Genomic DNA, 17,584 nt, shown 5'->3' on the forward strand with positions numbered 1-17,584 from the left:
ACTCCACATAATAAATCTATAAGTATTTTTTACTAAATCTCTGTTTGTGAAAATAGAACTTTGCCACAGGGATAAGAATTTATATATTTCCCATTCAACGACGTGACAGTCGGACAGAAAACAGCGTAACACGACCAACGCACCAATCCCGCTCTTCTCTACAATAGCCAATGAGAAAGAGCTTTGGTACTCGCGTGCGCGGTAGGCAACCAATCGGCAGGTTCGCCGGTAGAACTGCTGCTGCTGTCCGATCGAATTCTTAAATAGGACGGTTTTCAGGCAGAAGTTGCAACATCTTTCTGTGTTCTGGTTTCTTATTTAATCGTGTGATTAGCAAAAGCTCGCTTAATGGTTGTGAGTAAATGTGTGTTTTTGGTTATTTGATCAATAGTTAAATTTCTCCGAATAGTAAAATTGTAATTAGTGATTAAGTTAATTGACAGGCGAACTCAATAACGTTAGCTCCCGTTTGAATCAACGCGCCAGGTCACTCATTCACGGATTTAAACCACAATTTAATGTAAAAACACGTATTTCTTATCCAAGACGTTTACGTTAACCGATTATTTCTGCCATGTGCACTATAAGAGTTTTATTATTGTTATTTTTATTATGCAAGTTGGGATTAATATCTGTGTTTTTATTCCAGAGTCATGACGAACCAGGAGATGCGGTTAAATCACACTATTTACATCAACAACTTGAATGAAAAGATCAAAAAAGATGGTATGTTTCTGTTTGGTTTGAATCAAACGATTTTTGTGGTGTTCATGCTGCAAACTTTTTCCTCTTTTTTTTTTTGTTTTTTATTTTTATTAGAACTGAAGAAGTCGTTGTATGCTATATTCTCCCAGTTTGGACAAATTCTGGACATCCTTGTCTCTCCTTCACTGAAGATGAGGGGGCAGGCCTTCGTGATCTTCAAGGAGATCAACAGTGCTTCCAGCGCACTCCGCTCTATGCAAGGCTTTCCCTTTTATGATAAACCTATGGTAAGATCAGTGATGATTTATATATTCACTGTCCTAATACTAATACTTTTTTAAATTGATGTTTTTAAGCCAATAAATTTGTGATCTGAACTAAAATGCTCTTAAAATCTATTCACAGCGTATTCAGTATTCAAAGCAGGACTCTGATATAATTGCAAAAATGAAGGGCACATATGTGGAGCGAGACCGTAAGAAAGAGCAGAAAAAGCCTAAAGCCCCTGATGCAGGTGCTGGGAAAAAGGCTTCTGCTGCCACAGCTGCCATGGCCGGAGTACCTGCAGCCATGCCTGTTAGTATGTTAGACTCCATTGTGGTCTATTTTCAAGCAGTAATGGATCTGATTTATTTATTGGTCATTTACAGGGAATGCCACCCCTGAGCCAAGCCCCTCGTATGATGCCAATGCCTGGTCAGCCTCCCTACATGCCTCTGCCTGGCATGATGCCTCCTCCTGGTATGGCACCTGGGCAGATGCCTCCAGGTCAGATGATGCCAGGACAAATGCCTGGGCAGATGCCACAGCAGGTATGCAATAAAACTGGAATGGAGACTAGATTTAGTTTATGTACTATGATTGGGCCAATTGACGATGCCACCAACCAACCGATTGTTGACCAACATCACGATGTTGAGCCGGCATTGTGTTTTTCATAACTCCAACCCCTGAACCCACAAAATACATCCTAAAATACATCCTAATCCGCCCAGTGCAGTGCATGCTTTATAATGAAGTTGTTCCTGATCATAATACAAATTAAATTCAAAACCATTCAGTGAACACAATTTAAACCGTAAAGATTTTATTGTGCAAAAAATGCCAACAAAAGCTTTTAAAGTATACTCAACTGTGGATGAGTGCAGACAGACGAGCTCGACACATGCACATTAGTGGTCGACCGATATGTTTTTTTTTTTTTTTTTTACTGCCGATTTCTTGGAAAGCAGGGGGTCCTATATAAAGCAATTATGATTTTTATTATAATTATTATTAATATTTAAGAAATTTGAAATCATTTGACAATGGATTAAAAAATAAATGTGTAAAAGAAACATGCTTATACTTTAGATGACCATATTTTTCACAAATAAATATTTAATACAAATATAATTAAAAGGAAAGTACACATTGTAACCAACAGGGCACTCAGTAGTCTGGGAAGTTTGTGTGCATTGGGAATCATATTTTTCAATTAAAGGAAGGGTAACACTCATTTTACATACAGCACACAGAGAAAATGACTTGAATATGAGAGTGGGCAAATGCATAAAGCACAGCACGAGTTTAAAGTGTAAAGCATTCAGTTCACACGACCCATTGTCACACAGAGAACATGCAATCATGCTGGATAAAAATGCACACTTCACAAGATTATGGAGCCAGAAGAGTCTCAATAAAGATAAATGCACACACTACATTCACATATGCACACACAGGATTCATAGATGCACACACATGATTCATAAATACACACACAAGATGCACAAATGCGCACAAAATTCACAAATGCACACACAAAATTTAAAAAGCACAGAAGATTCACAAATGCATACAAAATTCAGAAATGCACACAAAAATCAGAAATACACACACAATTCAGAAATGCAAACAACATTTACAAATGCACTCAAGATTCACAAATACACAGGACAATATTCAGAAATGTATTTCTGATGCACACACACATATATCTTGATTCACAAACTGCTTGCGGTCTGTGAACTTCACTGCATTTGTGTGTGAATTTTGAGACTCCCCTGACTTGGCTCCACACACAAATGCTTTTTTTTTAAACAGGGAATGATCAGCAACCAATCAGATATCTCCCTTCTTTTAGCCAATCACAAGAATGCACCCCATGTGGGGGGATTGTTTACTTATAAGCCAATCACATGAACGTGTTCACACAGCAATTGTATTAAATTGTATGAAAATACAGATGTTTAGATTACAATTCAGGTTTATTTTTTATTATTTTTTTACTAAATATAAATTAAAAAATGTCTCAATACATATAGCCCAGTGACTGCAGAAAAAAAGTTAACCATGGATTCATAAATTTGCAATAGGCAATTATTTCATTTTATTGAAATATTTTAATGAAAGTAAAAAAAACTTCGCTGCTTGAGGAAAGTGAATCGTTCGCTGAGGAAAGTGAGTCGCTCGCTGGGTGAGGAAAGTGAGTCGTTCGCTGCGTGACTCGTGAGGAAAGTGAATCGTTCGCTGAGGAAAGTGAGTCGCTCGCTGGGTGAGGAAAGTGAGTCGTTCGCTGCGTGACTCGTGAGGAAAGTGAGTCGCTCGCTGGGTGAGGAAAATGAGACGTTCGCTGCGTGACTCGTGAGGAAAGTGAGTCGTTCGCTGCGCAAAGTGGGTCGCCGGCTGTGTGAGGAAAGTGAGTCGTTCGCTGAGGAAAGTGAGTCGTTCGCTGCGTGAGGAAAGTGAGTCGTTCGCTGATTGGCTTATAAGTAAACAATCCCCCACGTGGGGTGCATTCTTGTGATTGGCTAAAACAAGGGAGATATCTGATTGGTTGCTGATCATTCCCTGTTTAAAAAAAGGCATTTGTGTGTCGAGCCAAGTCAGGGGAGTCTCAAAATTCACACACAAATGCAGTGAAGTTCACAGACCGCAAGCAGTTTGTAAATCAAGATATATGTGTGTGTGCATCAGAAATACATTTCTGAATCTTTTCCTGTGCATTTGTGAATCTTGAGTGCATTTGTAAATGTTGTTTGCATTTCTGAATTTTGTGTGCATTTCTGAATTTTGTATGCATTTGTGAATCTTCTGTGCTTTTTAAATTTTGTGTGTGCATTTGTGAATTTTGTGTGCATTTGTGTATCCTGTGTGTGTATTTATGAATTATGTGTGTGCATGTATGAATCCTATGTGTGCATATGTGACTGTAGTGTGTGCATTTATCTTTATTGAGACTCTTCTGGCTCCATACAAGATCTCACAGCTGGATTTGACTGAGTTTGCAAGGTTTGAGAAATTAAATGTTCATTAGTCATTCAGAGATTTGTTTAAATTATATAAATGCATATTTGCATAATGCTGACGGCAAACAAGAAAGTATTATAATGTTTGCCTTTCTATCACTAATAGGCCTAATATAAAAGCAATCGTCGTAATAATTTTTATATAAATTAATTTCTTTGTTTAACCGTTCTATCTGATTATTAGATAGACTTCTATCCATGTTAGACAGAACTGTTAACAATGATGACAAACAAGAGTGTGAGCACTGTGCGCTCAGGTGCTGCCACTCTCAGCACCGGCAAAATATTATCAGAAAAATATCAGTTGACTTATCAGTGTGCACTCAATAACAACAAAATGTTGCACATTTGTAAAATAAAGCAAACAGGATGTGATTTGTGCTGTTTCGGTCTGTGAAATTCTTGCCTTATTACAGACATAAAAAATGTATCTATTCAAAGTGAAATGTTTAAATGAACCAATTCAAATAGAAAACAAATATTCTCCGATTATGTAATCTGTGTGAAACCTGCATACAGGTGCATCCACTACTGTGGAGAATCAAAACTGTAAAGCTTTTGCATAATCAAGAAAACTTTGTGAACACTGGAGCACATCACAGTGAACCGAAACACTTGCTTTTTTTCCCCCTTACGCTTCGTTAATCAGTTAATGATTTATTTAAGTGAAATATTTTGTGTATAGGCCTATATATTTCTTTTACGGATATGGTTTTATTTATGTATTTTGTTCACAGAAGTGCTGCAGGTGTGTGATGTGACGTTGTGTGTCAATCGATGTTCTATACTTTTCGGTGTTTTAAAAACGCAAAACGAGCTGCTTATTAACATGCCATTCATTTGCACTTAAATGCAGGCCTAATGACAGTTCGTGACCAATATTTGAAAAAAAAAAAACTTCATGGCATTGCCATTGTAACTTAACTATGATGAATTAACAGCTGAGCGCGGGCTTTTCACTTGTTGAATGTGTCAACGTTTGCATAGGTCTCTTGCAATGTCCATAAGGATATATATATATATATATATATAAGATGTTTGAATTATTTGTTAAAACATTTAATCTTACTGTAATTTGCTGCTGTAATAACTTATTTTTATGTTTTTCACACAGAAAGTAGATCTGATTGGTACGGTAGAGCATCTAAACATTTGTTTGAATTTGAAAGTGCAGGCTTTTTTTTTCATATTAGTAAATAAAGCACACCATTTATTTGATTGAATATTGTAGTTTGCAGAAATTTCAGTGCATCACTTTGATCAACATTTTGTCTGTAGGTGTCCGAAAACCCTCCCAACCACATCCTGTTTCTCACCAATCTCCCAGAGGAGACGAACGAGCTCATGCTGTCTATGCTGTTCAACCAGTGAGTGTTTGTTTGTCTTTGTTCAGAAATGCTATTGAACCGTGTTCTGTGGGCTGCTGGTAAAGTCATTTTAAAATATATGATCATCTTTTGCCGGTTATGAAGCAACATTCTTCTCATAGGTTTCCTGGATTCAAAGAAGTCCGTCTCGTCCCCGGCCGCCACGACATCGCCTTTGTGGAGTTTGATAATGAGGTGCAGGCGGGTGCAGCCAGAGAAGCTTTGCAAGGCTTTAAGATCACACAGAGCAATGCTATGAAAATCTCATTTGCGAAGAAATAACACTTGTGTACATGCAGTGAATAGATAACACACACGCCATCCAAAAGAAAAAGTCCAGAGGTGAAATGTACTGTTCGTTTTTATTTGATGTGACTTGCCTAGCTGTGCCCGTTAGATTTGTACTGCACAATGCCAGGTAAGGAGTGAATGGAAAGGTTTACCCTCTCCCCCTTCTCCACTTTTATTCCCTTTTCTGAGATGGGCGGCTTTGGTGAGTTTGTAAGTATGCAGGTTTTTTTTTTTTCTAATTCCAATTAAGTCTTCAGAAGCATTGCACCCAGAGTCTGGTTCCCAGACATTGTACCTGGAGCTTTGTTCTGATTAAATCACAATGTTTTACATGTTGCTTTCTGCTTGCTTTTTCCCTTCACATGGGGTTTGAGATTTGTTCTTTGTGTTCGATTTGAGCAGTGGGCTGCTCCCATGCAGCTAGAGTAGAGCCACACAATTATTGGCTTTTATGGAACACATTCATTATATATTTTTGAAAGTATCTTATGTTTGCCAAGACATTAAAATAACTTATATTTTAAAAATACTTTTATACAGAAAAGGTGCATTGATGTGATGCATTGGAATTGCCAGTGAAGACATTTTATAGTTTTATAAAAAGATTTCCAATGAATGCTGAATCATGAAAACAATGCATCACTGTTTCCACAAAAATATTAAGCAGCAAAAAAAATTCAACACTGACAATAAGAGCTATTGTTAATAACTGAGTGCCAAATTGGCATATAAGAATGATTTATGAAAGATCAAGTGATCCTGAAGACTGGATTAATGCCATCATATGAACAGTTAGTTTTTAAAAAAGTTTTAGACTTCATTATTTAAAAAAAATATAATATATATATATATATATATATATATATATATATATATATATATATATATATATATATATATATATATATATATATATTACTAATCCCTAATGTTTTATGTGTGTGTGTGTGTCTTTATGAAACTGAACTGGGCCACATCAGTTTGTATTTCTTGACAACAATTTATGGTTTCAGTCTACTTTTTCATGACACTTGTTCTTGTTCACAAGCTTTTAGAAGTTATTCATCTCATCCTAACAGCAAGATTTCCCTTGAAACCTCACCATATAGTTCATAAGGATGTCAGCCATGAGCCTGTCATTCTTTAGTGTGGGACCACATTTTCCAGCACCAGTCCTTGTTACTTGGCCTTGTCTGTCATTCATCCTTTTGAAGTAGAAGCCAGCAAGCTCCGGGGATCTTCTCCTCTCATCTCAGTGACCGTCTACATCTAAACCGGCTTTTGGTCAGGGAGACGTGGGGACGATCATTCCTTTGACATCAAACACTCAAAAATCCTTAAAAGCATGAGCAGCCTCAATCATGTCTACATAAGTGTTTGTGGCACTCTTTGTAGGTGATTTAAGTCTGGTTACTAATTATCTTTAGTTCTTCCAACATGTTTGCCTGTTACTCAAACTCAACTCTATAACCCCAAAATTAAAAGTGAATGAAAAACATTTTGCTTTGTAATACAATGAATAGTGTCCAGATGGAAGCAGTTATATCAGGGATTCCCAAGCATTTTTCATCAGTCACACTGCCATGACAAAATAATTACTTAAGATATATTTATAGATTTAGCTAATTAAATAGATTATCTTTCAGTTCTCTGGGTTACGGTAATGCACACATGACATGCAGGTAAACAAAATATTTCAATAAAAATAAGTTCTATTTTGATTTCAAATGTTGCGATTTATTTTAAACTTACATTTGTATTACTTTATTATCAGGTTTTCATAAACTTGTGAACCCCAGTTTGGGAAACTCAGAATTAAAGGATGTTTTATGGCAATGCATTCAAAAACTCATAAACAGATCATCCTGCCATTTGAGCTCACACATTCACTCTAATCTCAAGTGATTTCTGTGGAAGGTAAATGAGCCTCTTATGTCCTGCAAGTCTTTGTTAGTAATGCATAAGAGGTAATTTACCCTTTCATTAAATTTTAGTGACTCTGGACTGTCAGCTGTACAAAAGAGTCGGCCTTGTGTTGTGACCTAAATGACTAGATCAGTGTTTTTCTGGGTACAGCTTGCATTCTTCTGCAGTTTTCCCAAGCCTCTGCACACTCCACTGTTTTGCCTTGAGAAAAACCTGACCTTAACTGCTGCTGGTGCTGTGTGTGAGTGTGTCTCGTGTAATTGGCATCATGCCTAGTTGTCCACCAACACTGCCCCCTTTGAGTCCCAGAACAGACACTTCTTATGCCAGCAGTGTGTGGGAAACAGCTGTCCCCACACTGATCATCCGACCGAGCAACAGGTTGGTACACTGTGCCTTGTCCTACGCCTGCACATCTACCTCCAAAATGGGCTGCTATGGGTTTGAGCCTAGAACTTGGTGACTATAAACTGTGTAGGTTTAGTTTATTCTTTGTTTATCTTGTATTACTTTATATCCGTTCCAAATTTTGAGCAAATATGAGGATGGTTTAATTGCTCAGAGGGACTGGCTCCATCACAATGAGTCCAGCAGATGGAGACATTTACTGTTGTGGTGTTTACGGTTGAACGGTTGCTTGTTAGGTTTGTAGCCTAGCTGTTCTCATTCTTCTCAGGGGCGGATTGGTTCTCTGCCTTAGGAAATTCGCAATATAAAAGCTGTTATATTTGTTTTTAATGGAAACGTTTGTTACGTGAATGTCACTCATCACGTAGCAGACTGGACCAATATTAGTAATTTTTATTCTTTAAGGGGCCCTCAAAAGAGTATCTGTCACTGCTGGTAGTTTGTCTATGCGGTAATTTAATGAAGTAACTTACTGACAAAAAAATACGTCAGGACACGGCTGTACAGGTAATTCCCGCCAACAGCTGAAAATTCGAACGGATACATAAACGACGTCATGATCTCTGAACATCAGCTCTCTCCGCGCGGCTTTAGAATCAGAGTAGCAATAAAGAGTGCGAGCGGTTAAAATTCGGTTGAGGCGAGGTCAGCGCCACTCTATGCTAATCTCAGCCGGACTTTAAGAGCCCACTGTTCTGACCACGGGTCCCTCTACTTTGGGAAATAACCGGTTTTCAGGGATGTGCGCGTCAGCAACTCCATCCCGTCGCGAATGGGGGGAGGAAACGGGATCGTGTCAATTAAATCGGCTCTTTATATTTTCAGCATAAAGCGGATGCTTTGTGTTGTAGTAACTGCCTCCATTGCCTATAACGTTACACAGTGGAAAGTTCACTGGTCCCCTTTATGTAGAGCTGCGAAGTGATGCCGATATGCAGGCTATAGCCTATCCGGTTTATAGGCGGACCTGATTTAAAACTATGCCTGGTCAGCTGAAATGTGGTCAGAACCCCTATAAAACAGGGGTCTGTAAACAAAACAGACTACACAGTTGTTATTTCTATAGGCTGAAAGTACTCCAGAAATTAAACTGGTTCCTTTTTTTTTGAATGAATGAACTGTAGACAGTGCACACTCAATGTGTGTGGTCCTCAATAACAAATCTTACTGTAAATAATCATCTTTGTGAAATGTTCATCCGTATAGTCATTTTGAATGCAACAGTGCTCCAAAAACAGTATTTGGCATCCAAACCTCTAGTTCTAGCAGGTTTATTGCTTTGTCCTCCTCACCCAATGACATGATGATTAAGTCAGAAAGCATGCCACTTCCACTTTTGGCCTATGATGTGATAACAAGCCGGAGGTAATGTAAATGTGCATGAGTATTGAATGTAACGGCCTCTGTCTGTCTATTGTCTGACCTCTGACGGGGGCTTTTACTTGGTGCCGCAGCACTTTGATCATGCTCAGAGATTAAGTGAAGCTGCCATGGGAGTACACATGAAAAGAAGCCTTACTGAGAATTTCCAGACCAATGCATTATGTGATAGCGTATTTTCACAATTTATTTGTTGCAAATGATAACTGTGTACTATGACTTCATAAAAAAGACTGGCATAGAATCGGAGTGATCTTGTTTGTGGCAAGGCAGATAATGGGTCTTTCTCTGTCATTTATAAACTGTATAATTGTTTTAAAAAAGATGGGGTGTTAGGCTGTTGAGATTAATTAACCTTTATGCATCATATGTATTCATAAAGACCATGTTGTAATACAGGGAGCTGAACTGCATCGGTTTATCCAGTTTGGAAATCAGCATTTTTTACATAATTTATAGCCTAATGATTCTCTGACTCCCGGTAATGCATGTGAAATGACAGAACTGTTTAATTGGATGTATCCACACAAACTTTTTATCTACATTTCAGCAAACAAAATATGTTCTAAGAACATTTTGCTAATGTTCCCATTAAAATATTTGAAAACTGGAAAAATCCCTTTTTTTTATGTTTTAAAAACTTTATCCTTCAATTTCAATTTCCAAACAATATATGATTGGTAGGAATGTTACTTTTGAATGTCCTCTGAATGTTCTGAACCCATTATAACCTTCAGAAAAGGCAAACATCCACTTAACCAGTTCAGAAATAAAAAACAACTTTAAATTAATAAAGTATAAATAAAGTATAAATTAAATTTGTATTTGACAACAACTTTGAACTTAGAATAGGTAAAGTTCTGAGAAAGATCCCTGCTAGCTGAGATGTGAAACATACACTGAATAACAACAACAAAAAAGTTTTGCTGGTTAAATTACAATTGCTTCAACTTTTTACAAGTAATCGGTTTACTTTTTTTGAAATAAAAAACAAAAGAAAAAAAAAACAGTGTGACTAAAATCTAATTTCTATAGTCAAATGAAACTAAAAATGCACTTTCAACCAAATATATATATATATATATATATATATATATATATATATATATATATATATATATATATATATATATATATTTTTTTTTTTTTTTTTATCACAAATTATCTCTTAATCTATTTGGTTTAACAAATTTCTACATATTTTAAAATCAAAATTTCAGATAAATAGAAATCTAAATTGTAAGCAATTTCTTCACCTTCAGAATGTGATTTTACTAAAGGTCACTGCATTACAGTTTGGAAAAATTGAAGCTTCTCACACTCGAGAGTCAAATATTTGAAACTGTTTATTACATCACAGTGAAATCTTCAACACTCATTGGCATACTTTTCACTGTTAGCATTGCATAGAAATTTGAGGAAGAATTTGCAGTTAATAGTGAACATGGCATGGCTTAATAAAAGCACACCATTCCAAAATAGAATGTTTATCCAAGAAATTCAACGTCATATGACTTACACATTTCAGATTAACTTGCAGTAACTTGAAAAAAAGAAAGAAATTAAATTAAAAAAAAAAGCTTTGTTTTTCAGGGAAATCATCATCATAATCATCATCAAGTCTTACTTTAGAGCTGTTTAGCCCTACCAAACAAGGCTGCTTTTTTTGTACCTGCAGATCTAGAGGAAAATTGTAAAACAGTCAAAATTGTGTATTTCTGCTGGACTTTGACACTCACTTTGTCATGTGTTTTTAGAGTTGTTATGTTTCATCTATTTGTGCTACATGTATCTGATTCCAGTTTTATTTGCAGTTTTATTTCATTTATTATTGACATTTTTAATATTGAAATGGATGGTGACTTGATTAACAAAATAAATTCATACGCTGATTTTTAAAGGTTTTCTATCAGTGAAATTTGGGTTAACACCAGCACTCCTGACCTTCCATGAATATGATAGAGTTATATTTGTCTGTCACAAACTTAAGTAGATGGGAAACATATCTATATTATTTTCAAGTTAGAGACAGGTGACGGATATTCCCAGGAGGAGGAGGACACACCCTCTACCGACAACTTCACTGCTGGTGCGTCCCACGGGGATGCGCGGTCTCGCTCTCATCACTCGCCCTTTGCAGCGCTTTGCTTTGGGAGGACATCAGTAAAGAGATGAGAGAAAAGAGCTGCTTTTAGAGAGTGAGAAAGTAAATGGGATAAAAGCTCAAGTCAGGTCAGCAGGTCGAACATTCAAAGCTTCTTTAGAGTAGCAGGTGGAAGGAGGAAGAGCTAGAGGAGGAGGAAGCACCTTGGACTCTGAGTGTGGAAAGCTCCAGTGATTTTATCATTGACGTGTGCCACATTGACTTTGCTCGTTTTCACGCCGTCTTTATGATAAAGCGTCACCGAACGGGGCAAGGCTGTTCCGTTCGCACAGAACAAGAGCGCAAATGTCTGCTATGAGAATGGGTAGAGACCGAAAGAGTTGGCACTCCTGGGAAAGCTCGAGTACGGTCAGGAAGAGTGCTGGAAGGGGGATGACAAGGGATGTAAAGCGCGGACCTCACTGGAGCGCGATCTTCAAATTCGCGCTCGTGCTCGCTCTGCACCCGCAGGTAAGACGCCGATCATGCGCTGTTGACTTCTTTCCAAGGTTGTTTTCTCTCGATGGTAAGTGTTGTTCTTACTTTAGAGCTGTTTACGAGTGGTTTGCACCAGTGTGAGGATCATTAAGCGGCTTTCATGCGGCTGAACTTTTTTAAACAATTTCTGTCAGTCGTTTTTCTGGGCGCTGTCAGTTGGGGTTCATCTCGCGCAAACAAACACTAAGCGTAAGCTTATTAAACAAATCTGTTGGATTTTTGAGATACATTCGTGTAGTGGCGTGACAAGTAACGTTACAATGACATTCATTTTGTTTTTGTTAATGTATCGTCCAATATAGACGACGACCGCGTTGATGTTGCTATGGTTGTTCTCCAACGAACACATTTAGCAATTTCCGAGTAATTGTAAACAATTGCGATTCTTGATATTATATTAAAAGCCAATGCATACTTAAAACACACCCCTCCTGCTCCTGCGTCGTTATTTAGCAGGTTTAACCCTGAATGAGGGGTGTTGAACCCCCATAATTCCGTTTTACCCCTTTGTGGATGAGAGACAGCCACCTGTTGTTCATCCTTTCTTTGTTGCGCGCTGCACTTGTCGACCTTTGGGGCGTATTGCCTGGTTTTTCACGCAGATATTAGTCTCATGCCATCTTTGCTTCATATATAACAATATATCTGACGCACACGCCAGTTTGTTCTCGCAAAGCTTTAAGACCATTTACTCTGAAACTGGAGAAATGAAAAACAGGCTCAGCATATTTGGTGCACTGGCTTATTTGTACAAGAAAGCATCATTTTGCTCCAGTATAAATGTCAGTGTTTAGAGCAAGGCTTATTTTTAATTTCATTATGTTTACATCAGGCAGTAAAGTAGCAGCCATGGAGATTTTATAAAGAGAAATGGGTCTCTTCATAGGCATCTGATTTTGCTTTTGTTTGCATTCCCAGAAAACATTCAGTGACTCTAATTATGCTGATCCATTTGTACCACTCAAATGGCTTAGCCTTTATTTAGAGAACACATATCATCATTTGATTTTTAAAATATGAATCTCTGTTACGGTTTGATAAAGAAGGCTGCTCTGTTTAAAACCATTTGGCATTAAAACCAAGCAAATCATTGCTGAATCTACTCCCGATGCTACACATCACACCCCAGCCACTTATTGTTCCAGGCTTTGAGGTCTCCGCTGGGGTTTTGTGGAGATGACACCTCACCAGCTGTGGAGGGCAGATCCTGGGGATGGGAACCCTTTGAGTGCAGAAAGTGCGTGTGTGTTCTGGCGGGTTTCTGCTGGATGAACATACCTGTCCTGACACTGAGGGCGTGTGAAAAAGGCTAGTGTTTTGGTTCTGTCGTTTTTGCAGCGTGAACTTTGGTTTTTGAATGCTTTGATGGTTCTTGGAAAACCGAAAGCCTGTATGTTGCAGAAGGTTCTACAGGGAGAATCATTTGTAATTATTGTATGTTATTGTCAAAAGAGACGAGGAGGGAAATTATCCACAGCTTTGTATTGTTAGTTTGGCTATAAATAACAAGACTCAACGATATGGCGACAAGATGTCACTTGACCTATTCAGGCAAGTGCTTTCTTATGAATCTTATGTTCATCAATCATGAATATATGAACATATATATTTTTTGTTTTTAATATATATATTGTTGTTTTTAAATGCAAAGTAATAAATTATATATATATATATATATATATATATATATATATATATATATATATATATATATATATATATATGTTTTTGTAATTATGTATTATTTTATGTATTATGTATGTATTATTGTAATTACCATATTGCATATTACTGTAGCTGATGTAATCTGTTGTATACGTAGCAAGGTTACTTACAGTTGGCTAACAAAGTTGAGGTTTGTTGATACTCTGATAATCACTTAGTATATGAATATGAATCTGAAATACGCTATTCTTTCAGTTGGTACAGTTTTTTAAATGCTTTTGAAAGAAATAGCTTATGCTTACTATAGTGGGCTCCGTTTATTTAAACATAAATACAGTAAAACAGTAATATTGTTAAATAGAAATACATTAATATATTATACAAATGTAATATATTTAAACATTTATTAATGTGACGGCGAAGCTGAATTTCCAGCAGCCATAACTGTTACATGCTCTTCAAAATAGGACGTAGGAATCTTTTGTAATATTTTAAACGTCTTTACTTTCACTTGTGAAAAATGCGATGTGTCCTTGCTGAATAATTAAAGGTTTTTTTTTGTTTTTTTTTTTTTTGTTTTTTTTTTACGAAAAGATAACCTTTTTCTTTTTTTGATGATGCTTGCAAAAATGTTGCTAAATTGCAAATATCAGTATATTTTTATTACTGCTATTATTATTGATTATATTGGAGGTAATGTACGGAACTACTGGGCCAGCTGAAAATAATCTGTTGTCCCTGGAGTAATATTGCATGTGTGCAGAACTCATGGGCTAAAGAAGCAGGGCAGTAGTGTGTCAGATAGACCAGCTGTGTTTTCAGTGCTTTATAGGACACGGACTTGCACTCAGATTGTGGACTGTAGCAGTTGTTCATTAACAGCTGGAGGATAGTCATTTGAACACTACAGCCTTCCATATTAAAAGGAGAAATTAAGGATGATTCCTGGTTAAACACCTACATCAGGTATGGTTAAACACCTACCTTTTGTATAGTTAGATAATAGTACTTTAACAGTTAGTCAGTCCATGTCTTTAAAATGTATCTTCCCCCTAAAAAATTGACAGTAAATAGCCTATGTTTTGCAAAAAGAAATTTCATCATGTCTTTGTCTCTGATGTTGGATGGCAGGAGTTCATCTTGAGTCTATGTGTGGTTTTAATGTCTCAGTATGAGCCCTGTGATGCAGCTCCACAAGAGAGACCGCTGAAATACAGGTATGTTGGGAATGACCCTGGCAGAGGACAGAGGGAGAGGAAGAAAGAGAGATGGAGAGTGATGGCCGGTGGTCTATCTGCCGAGTGTTTGATGTGTCCGTGTTTAAGGAGCAGGAATGGGACAACATGCCATGATGGAACAATAGGAGGACAGTACAGCCATTCAGCGGTCCTGTATAAACGTGGGGTCACGGGGAGAGGACAGGCACCGCTGAGTCTTACTGTCTGACCCGGCTTGGAATGTCGAATTGACAGGAGAATCAGTGTGTGTGTTTATTTGTGTGGGAGAGAATTTAATTTAAATTCTAAACACCTTTGGAGGCTGAAAGCGCTGCTTCTCATCTTAATGACTTCATGCACTCTGTCACTTAAGTTTTCCTGTTTGTTTTCCATATTTTAACCTTTCTGTTTTGAACTCTCATAGGTTGTGTGTGCGGTGGGCACATTTGAAGTGCAAGTTCGACAATGGCTAAACCCTCTGGGCTTTCTACAGAGTGGGCAGTGTTGTGACCCCCAGGCCAGTTGGGGGCAGCGCTGCTCATCAGCGGATCAGTGTGACACCTACTTCAAGGTCTGTCTAAAGGAGTACCAGGCTCGGGTTGCACCAACCGGCACCTGTACATATGGCACTGGCAGCACACCTGTCCTGGGTGGCAACTCCCACACCTTACATCACCATGGAAACGAGAGAAGTGACAGCAGAAATGGACAAATTGTTATTCCATTTAAATATGCATGGCCAGTGAGTAAAACTTTTATTTATCAACTTAGTGAACGTGGCCTGGAAAACATAATTTCTTTATACTTTATACTTTTTTTTTTACCTTTATATATATAGCGCTTTAAACAAAATACATTGCGTCAAAGCAACTGAACAACATTCATTAGGAAAACAGTGTGTAATTAATGCAAAATGATAGTTAAAGGCAGTTCATCATTGAACTCAGTGATTTCATCTCTGTTCAGTTAAATAGTGTCTGTGCATTTATTTGCAATCAAGTCAATGATATCGCTGTAGATGAAGTGACCCCAATTATAATATTATAATACTTATAATATGTTGTCGAAACTTTTGCCAAAGATTGCTCTGAAGACAATGGGATAATGTGCACATTTTTCTCATCTGCTATAGAGACAATTGCGCATGTCTGAACATATCAGGGAGGAATTTTCTTAGGGGCAGCTGTCATGTCACCATTACACTGTCTCAGTTGCCTAGACATCACTTGTGCTGCCCTTATAATGTCAGTGTTTGAAGGCAATCTGTGGAATTTACAAAAATAGACTACACAAGTTTCCTGAATATGTTCTCATTTCTGCCATTGGTTGAAGAATTCATTAAATACATGAAAAATATACCGCCCCACACACTGGTTGAGCCAATGGGAAATGGGGGAAAACAACCAAATTTAAAGGTAAGCCAATGTTGCTCATGGCAATGGTTTGATAGCACTATAGAGTCAAAGTATTTACACTTTTTGAAATCAACTTACAAATATCTTACTGGATAGTTCAGTCAAAATTAAAATGAAAAAAATAATTTACTCATTCTCATGTTGTTTCAAATCCAGAAGACTTTTGTTCATCTTTAAAACTCAAAAAATCAAACTCAACTGGTAGAGCACTGCGCTAGCAAGCAAGCAAGCGCAAGTTTGGGGGTTCGATTCCCCCGGGAACACAAGATATGTAAAAATTGATAGCCTGAATGCACTGTAAGTCGCTTTGGATAAAAGCGTCTGCTAAATGCATACATTTTAAATTTTAATTTAAATTTACACCGTAAAAGAAGTAAACATGAATCGAGCAGTTTAAGTTCTCTGAGAAGACCCAACAGATTTTCTTTAAGCATTTATGTACATATTAACATTGACCAACATACATACAAAGAGCACATCAAGTATGGTAAATGTAAGCTAAAAAAACTGAGGTTTAGCTGCCAAATAGATACATATAAAAGTAAAGCAAATGTATGGTAAAAAATTTGGTTCGAGAAAGCGTTCAAGGTCAGCCACTCATGAGGTTCCATTTACGCTAAGATGTACTTCTCGCATCTCTCGCAAGCATATTTCAGCTGCAAAAGCAAATTACAATTTACAAATTAATGAATAAATAACTGTCAGTTTAAGTTCCTACTGGGCAGTGTTACCAGATATTGCTAAAAAAAAAATCAAATATTTAGCAAATAAGATAAGGATATTGCTGACCCTAAATTGGAACTTCCCACTCTATTAACTTTATAAAGTGTCAAATTTAATGGAAAAGACAAGTACAAAAATGCCTATAATTGCTGGATCTTGCAATACGTTAGAGGCTGTGCCCACGCCCTCAAGATTTGTTCACTCTGCCAGCTCCTCAAAGCGACTGTTTTCATACCAATGATGCTAAATATTGTTGCCAACTATCTAATCTGAATTATACATGCAGACACTCATATCGTGATCTCAAATCTGGCTATGTTTATGATTATATATCATCATTACATGTCTCTCTCTCTCTCTCTTAAGTAGAGCTCTTTCCTTTTGCTTGTCATCTCCCTTGCCTCCACGATTTCCGGGATATTGTATCTAATTTGTCAGGGAGCCACTGTTAAAATGCGGGGGAGTCCCGGAGCTTCCGGGAGAGGTGGGATGTCTGCATTTTGGATTACACCATTAAAAGTGGTTTCCTTTAACCTATATTAGCTGCCATGCTGTTTTA

General features: G+C 37.3%; 2 protein-coding genes across 4 annotated transcripts in view; both read left to right on the forward strand.

Annotated features, from left to right (window-relative positions):
- Positions 1-192: 192 nt before the first annotated feature.
- LOC127934029 (U1 small nuclear ribonucleoprotein A) lies at positions 193-5,982 on the forward strand. 3 transcript variants are annotated; one of them, XM_052531206.1, is made up of 7 exons: positions 193-354; positions 650-726; positions 820-992; positions 1,111-1,281; positions 1,356-1,517; positions 5,271-5,359; positions 5,482-5,982. In XM_052531206.1, the coding sequence occupies exons 2-7, from the start codon at positions 654-656 to the stop codon at positions 5,639-5,641; spliced, it is 828 nt and encodes a 275-aa protein (XP_052387166.1). In that variant the 5' UTR covers positions 193-354; positions 650-653; the 3' UTR covers positions 5,642-5,982. The 3 variants fall into 3 exon arrangements, with proteins under 3 accessions (XP_052387166.1, XP_052387165.1, XP_052387167.1); XM_052531205.1 differs by having other exon boundaries at positions 213-520; XM_052531207.1 differs by having other exon boundaries at positions 214-351.
- A 5,442-nt stretch (positions 5,983-11,424) lies between these two features.
- Positions 11,425-17,584, forward strand: part of LOC127934030 (protein jagged-1b-like) — a 49,483-nt gene continuing 43,323 nt past the window's right edge. Inside the window, exons 1-2 of the mRNA XM_052531208.1 lie at positions 11,425-11,978; positions 15,312-15,629. Of these exons, the coding sequence (XP_052387168.1) occupies positions 11,814-11,978; positions 15,312-15,629 (483 nt within the window). The 5' untranslated portion in view covers positions 11,425-11,813. The remainder of the gene's footprint in view (positions 11,979-15,311; positions 15,630-17,584) is intronic.

The sequence above is a fragment of the Carassius gibelio genome, chromosome A18, assembly GCF_023724105.1.
Source record: "Carassius gibelio isolate Cgi1373 ecotype wild population from Czech Republic chromosome A18, carGib1.2-hapl.c, whole genome shotgun sequence".
NCBI classification, from domain to species: domain Eukaryota; kingdom Metazoa; phylum Chordata; class Actinopteri; order Cypriniformes; family Cyprinidae; genus Carassius; species Carassius gibelio.

Excerpts from the sequence above, each read along its gene's own strand:
- LOC127934029 (XM_052531206.1), top strand. The coding sequence starts at position 654 with ATGACGAACCAGGAGATGCGGTTAAATCACACTATTTACATCAACAAC. Across the intron at positions 727-819 it reads TGAAAAGATCAAAAAAGATG|AACTGAAGAAGTCGTTGTAT; the intron begins GTATGTTTCTGT and ends TATTTTTATTAG. Across the intron at positions 1,282-1,355 it reads GAGTACCTGCAGCCATGCCT|GGAATGCCACCCCTGAGCCA; the intron begins GTTAGTATGTTA and ends GGTCATTTACAG.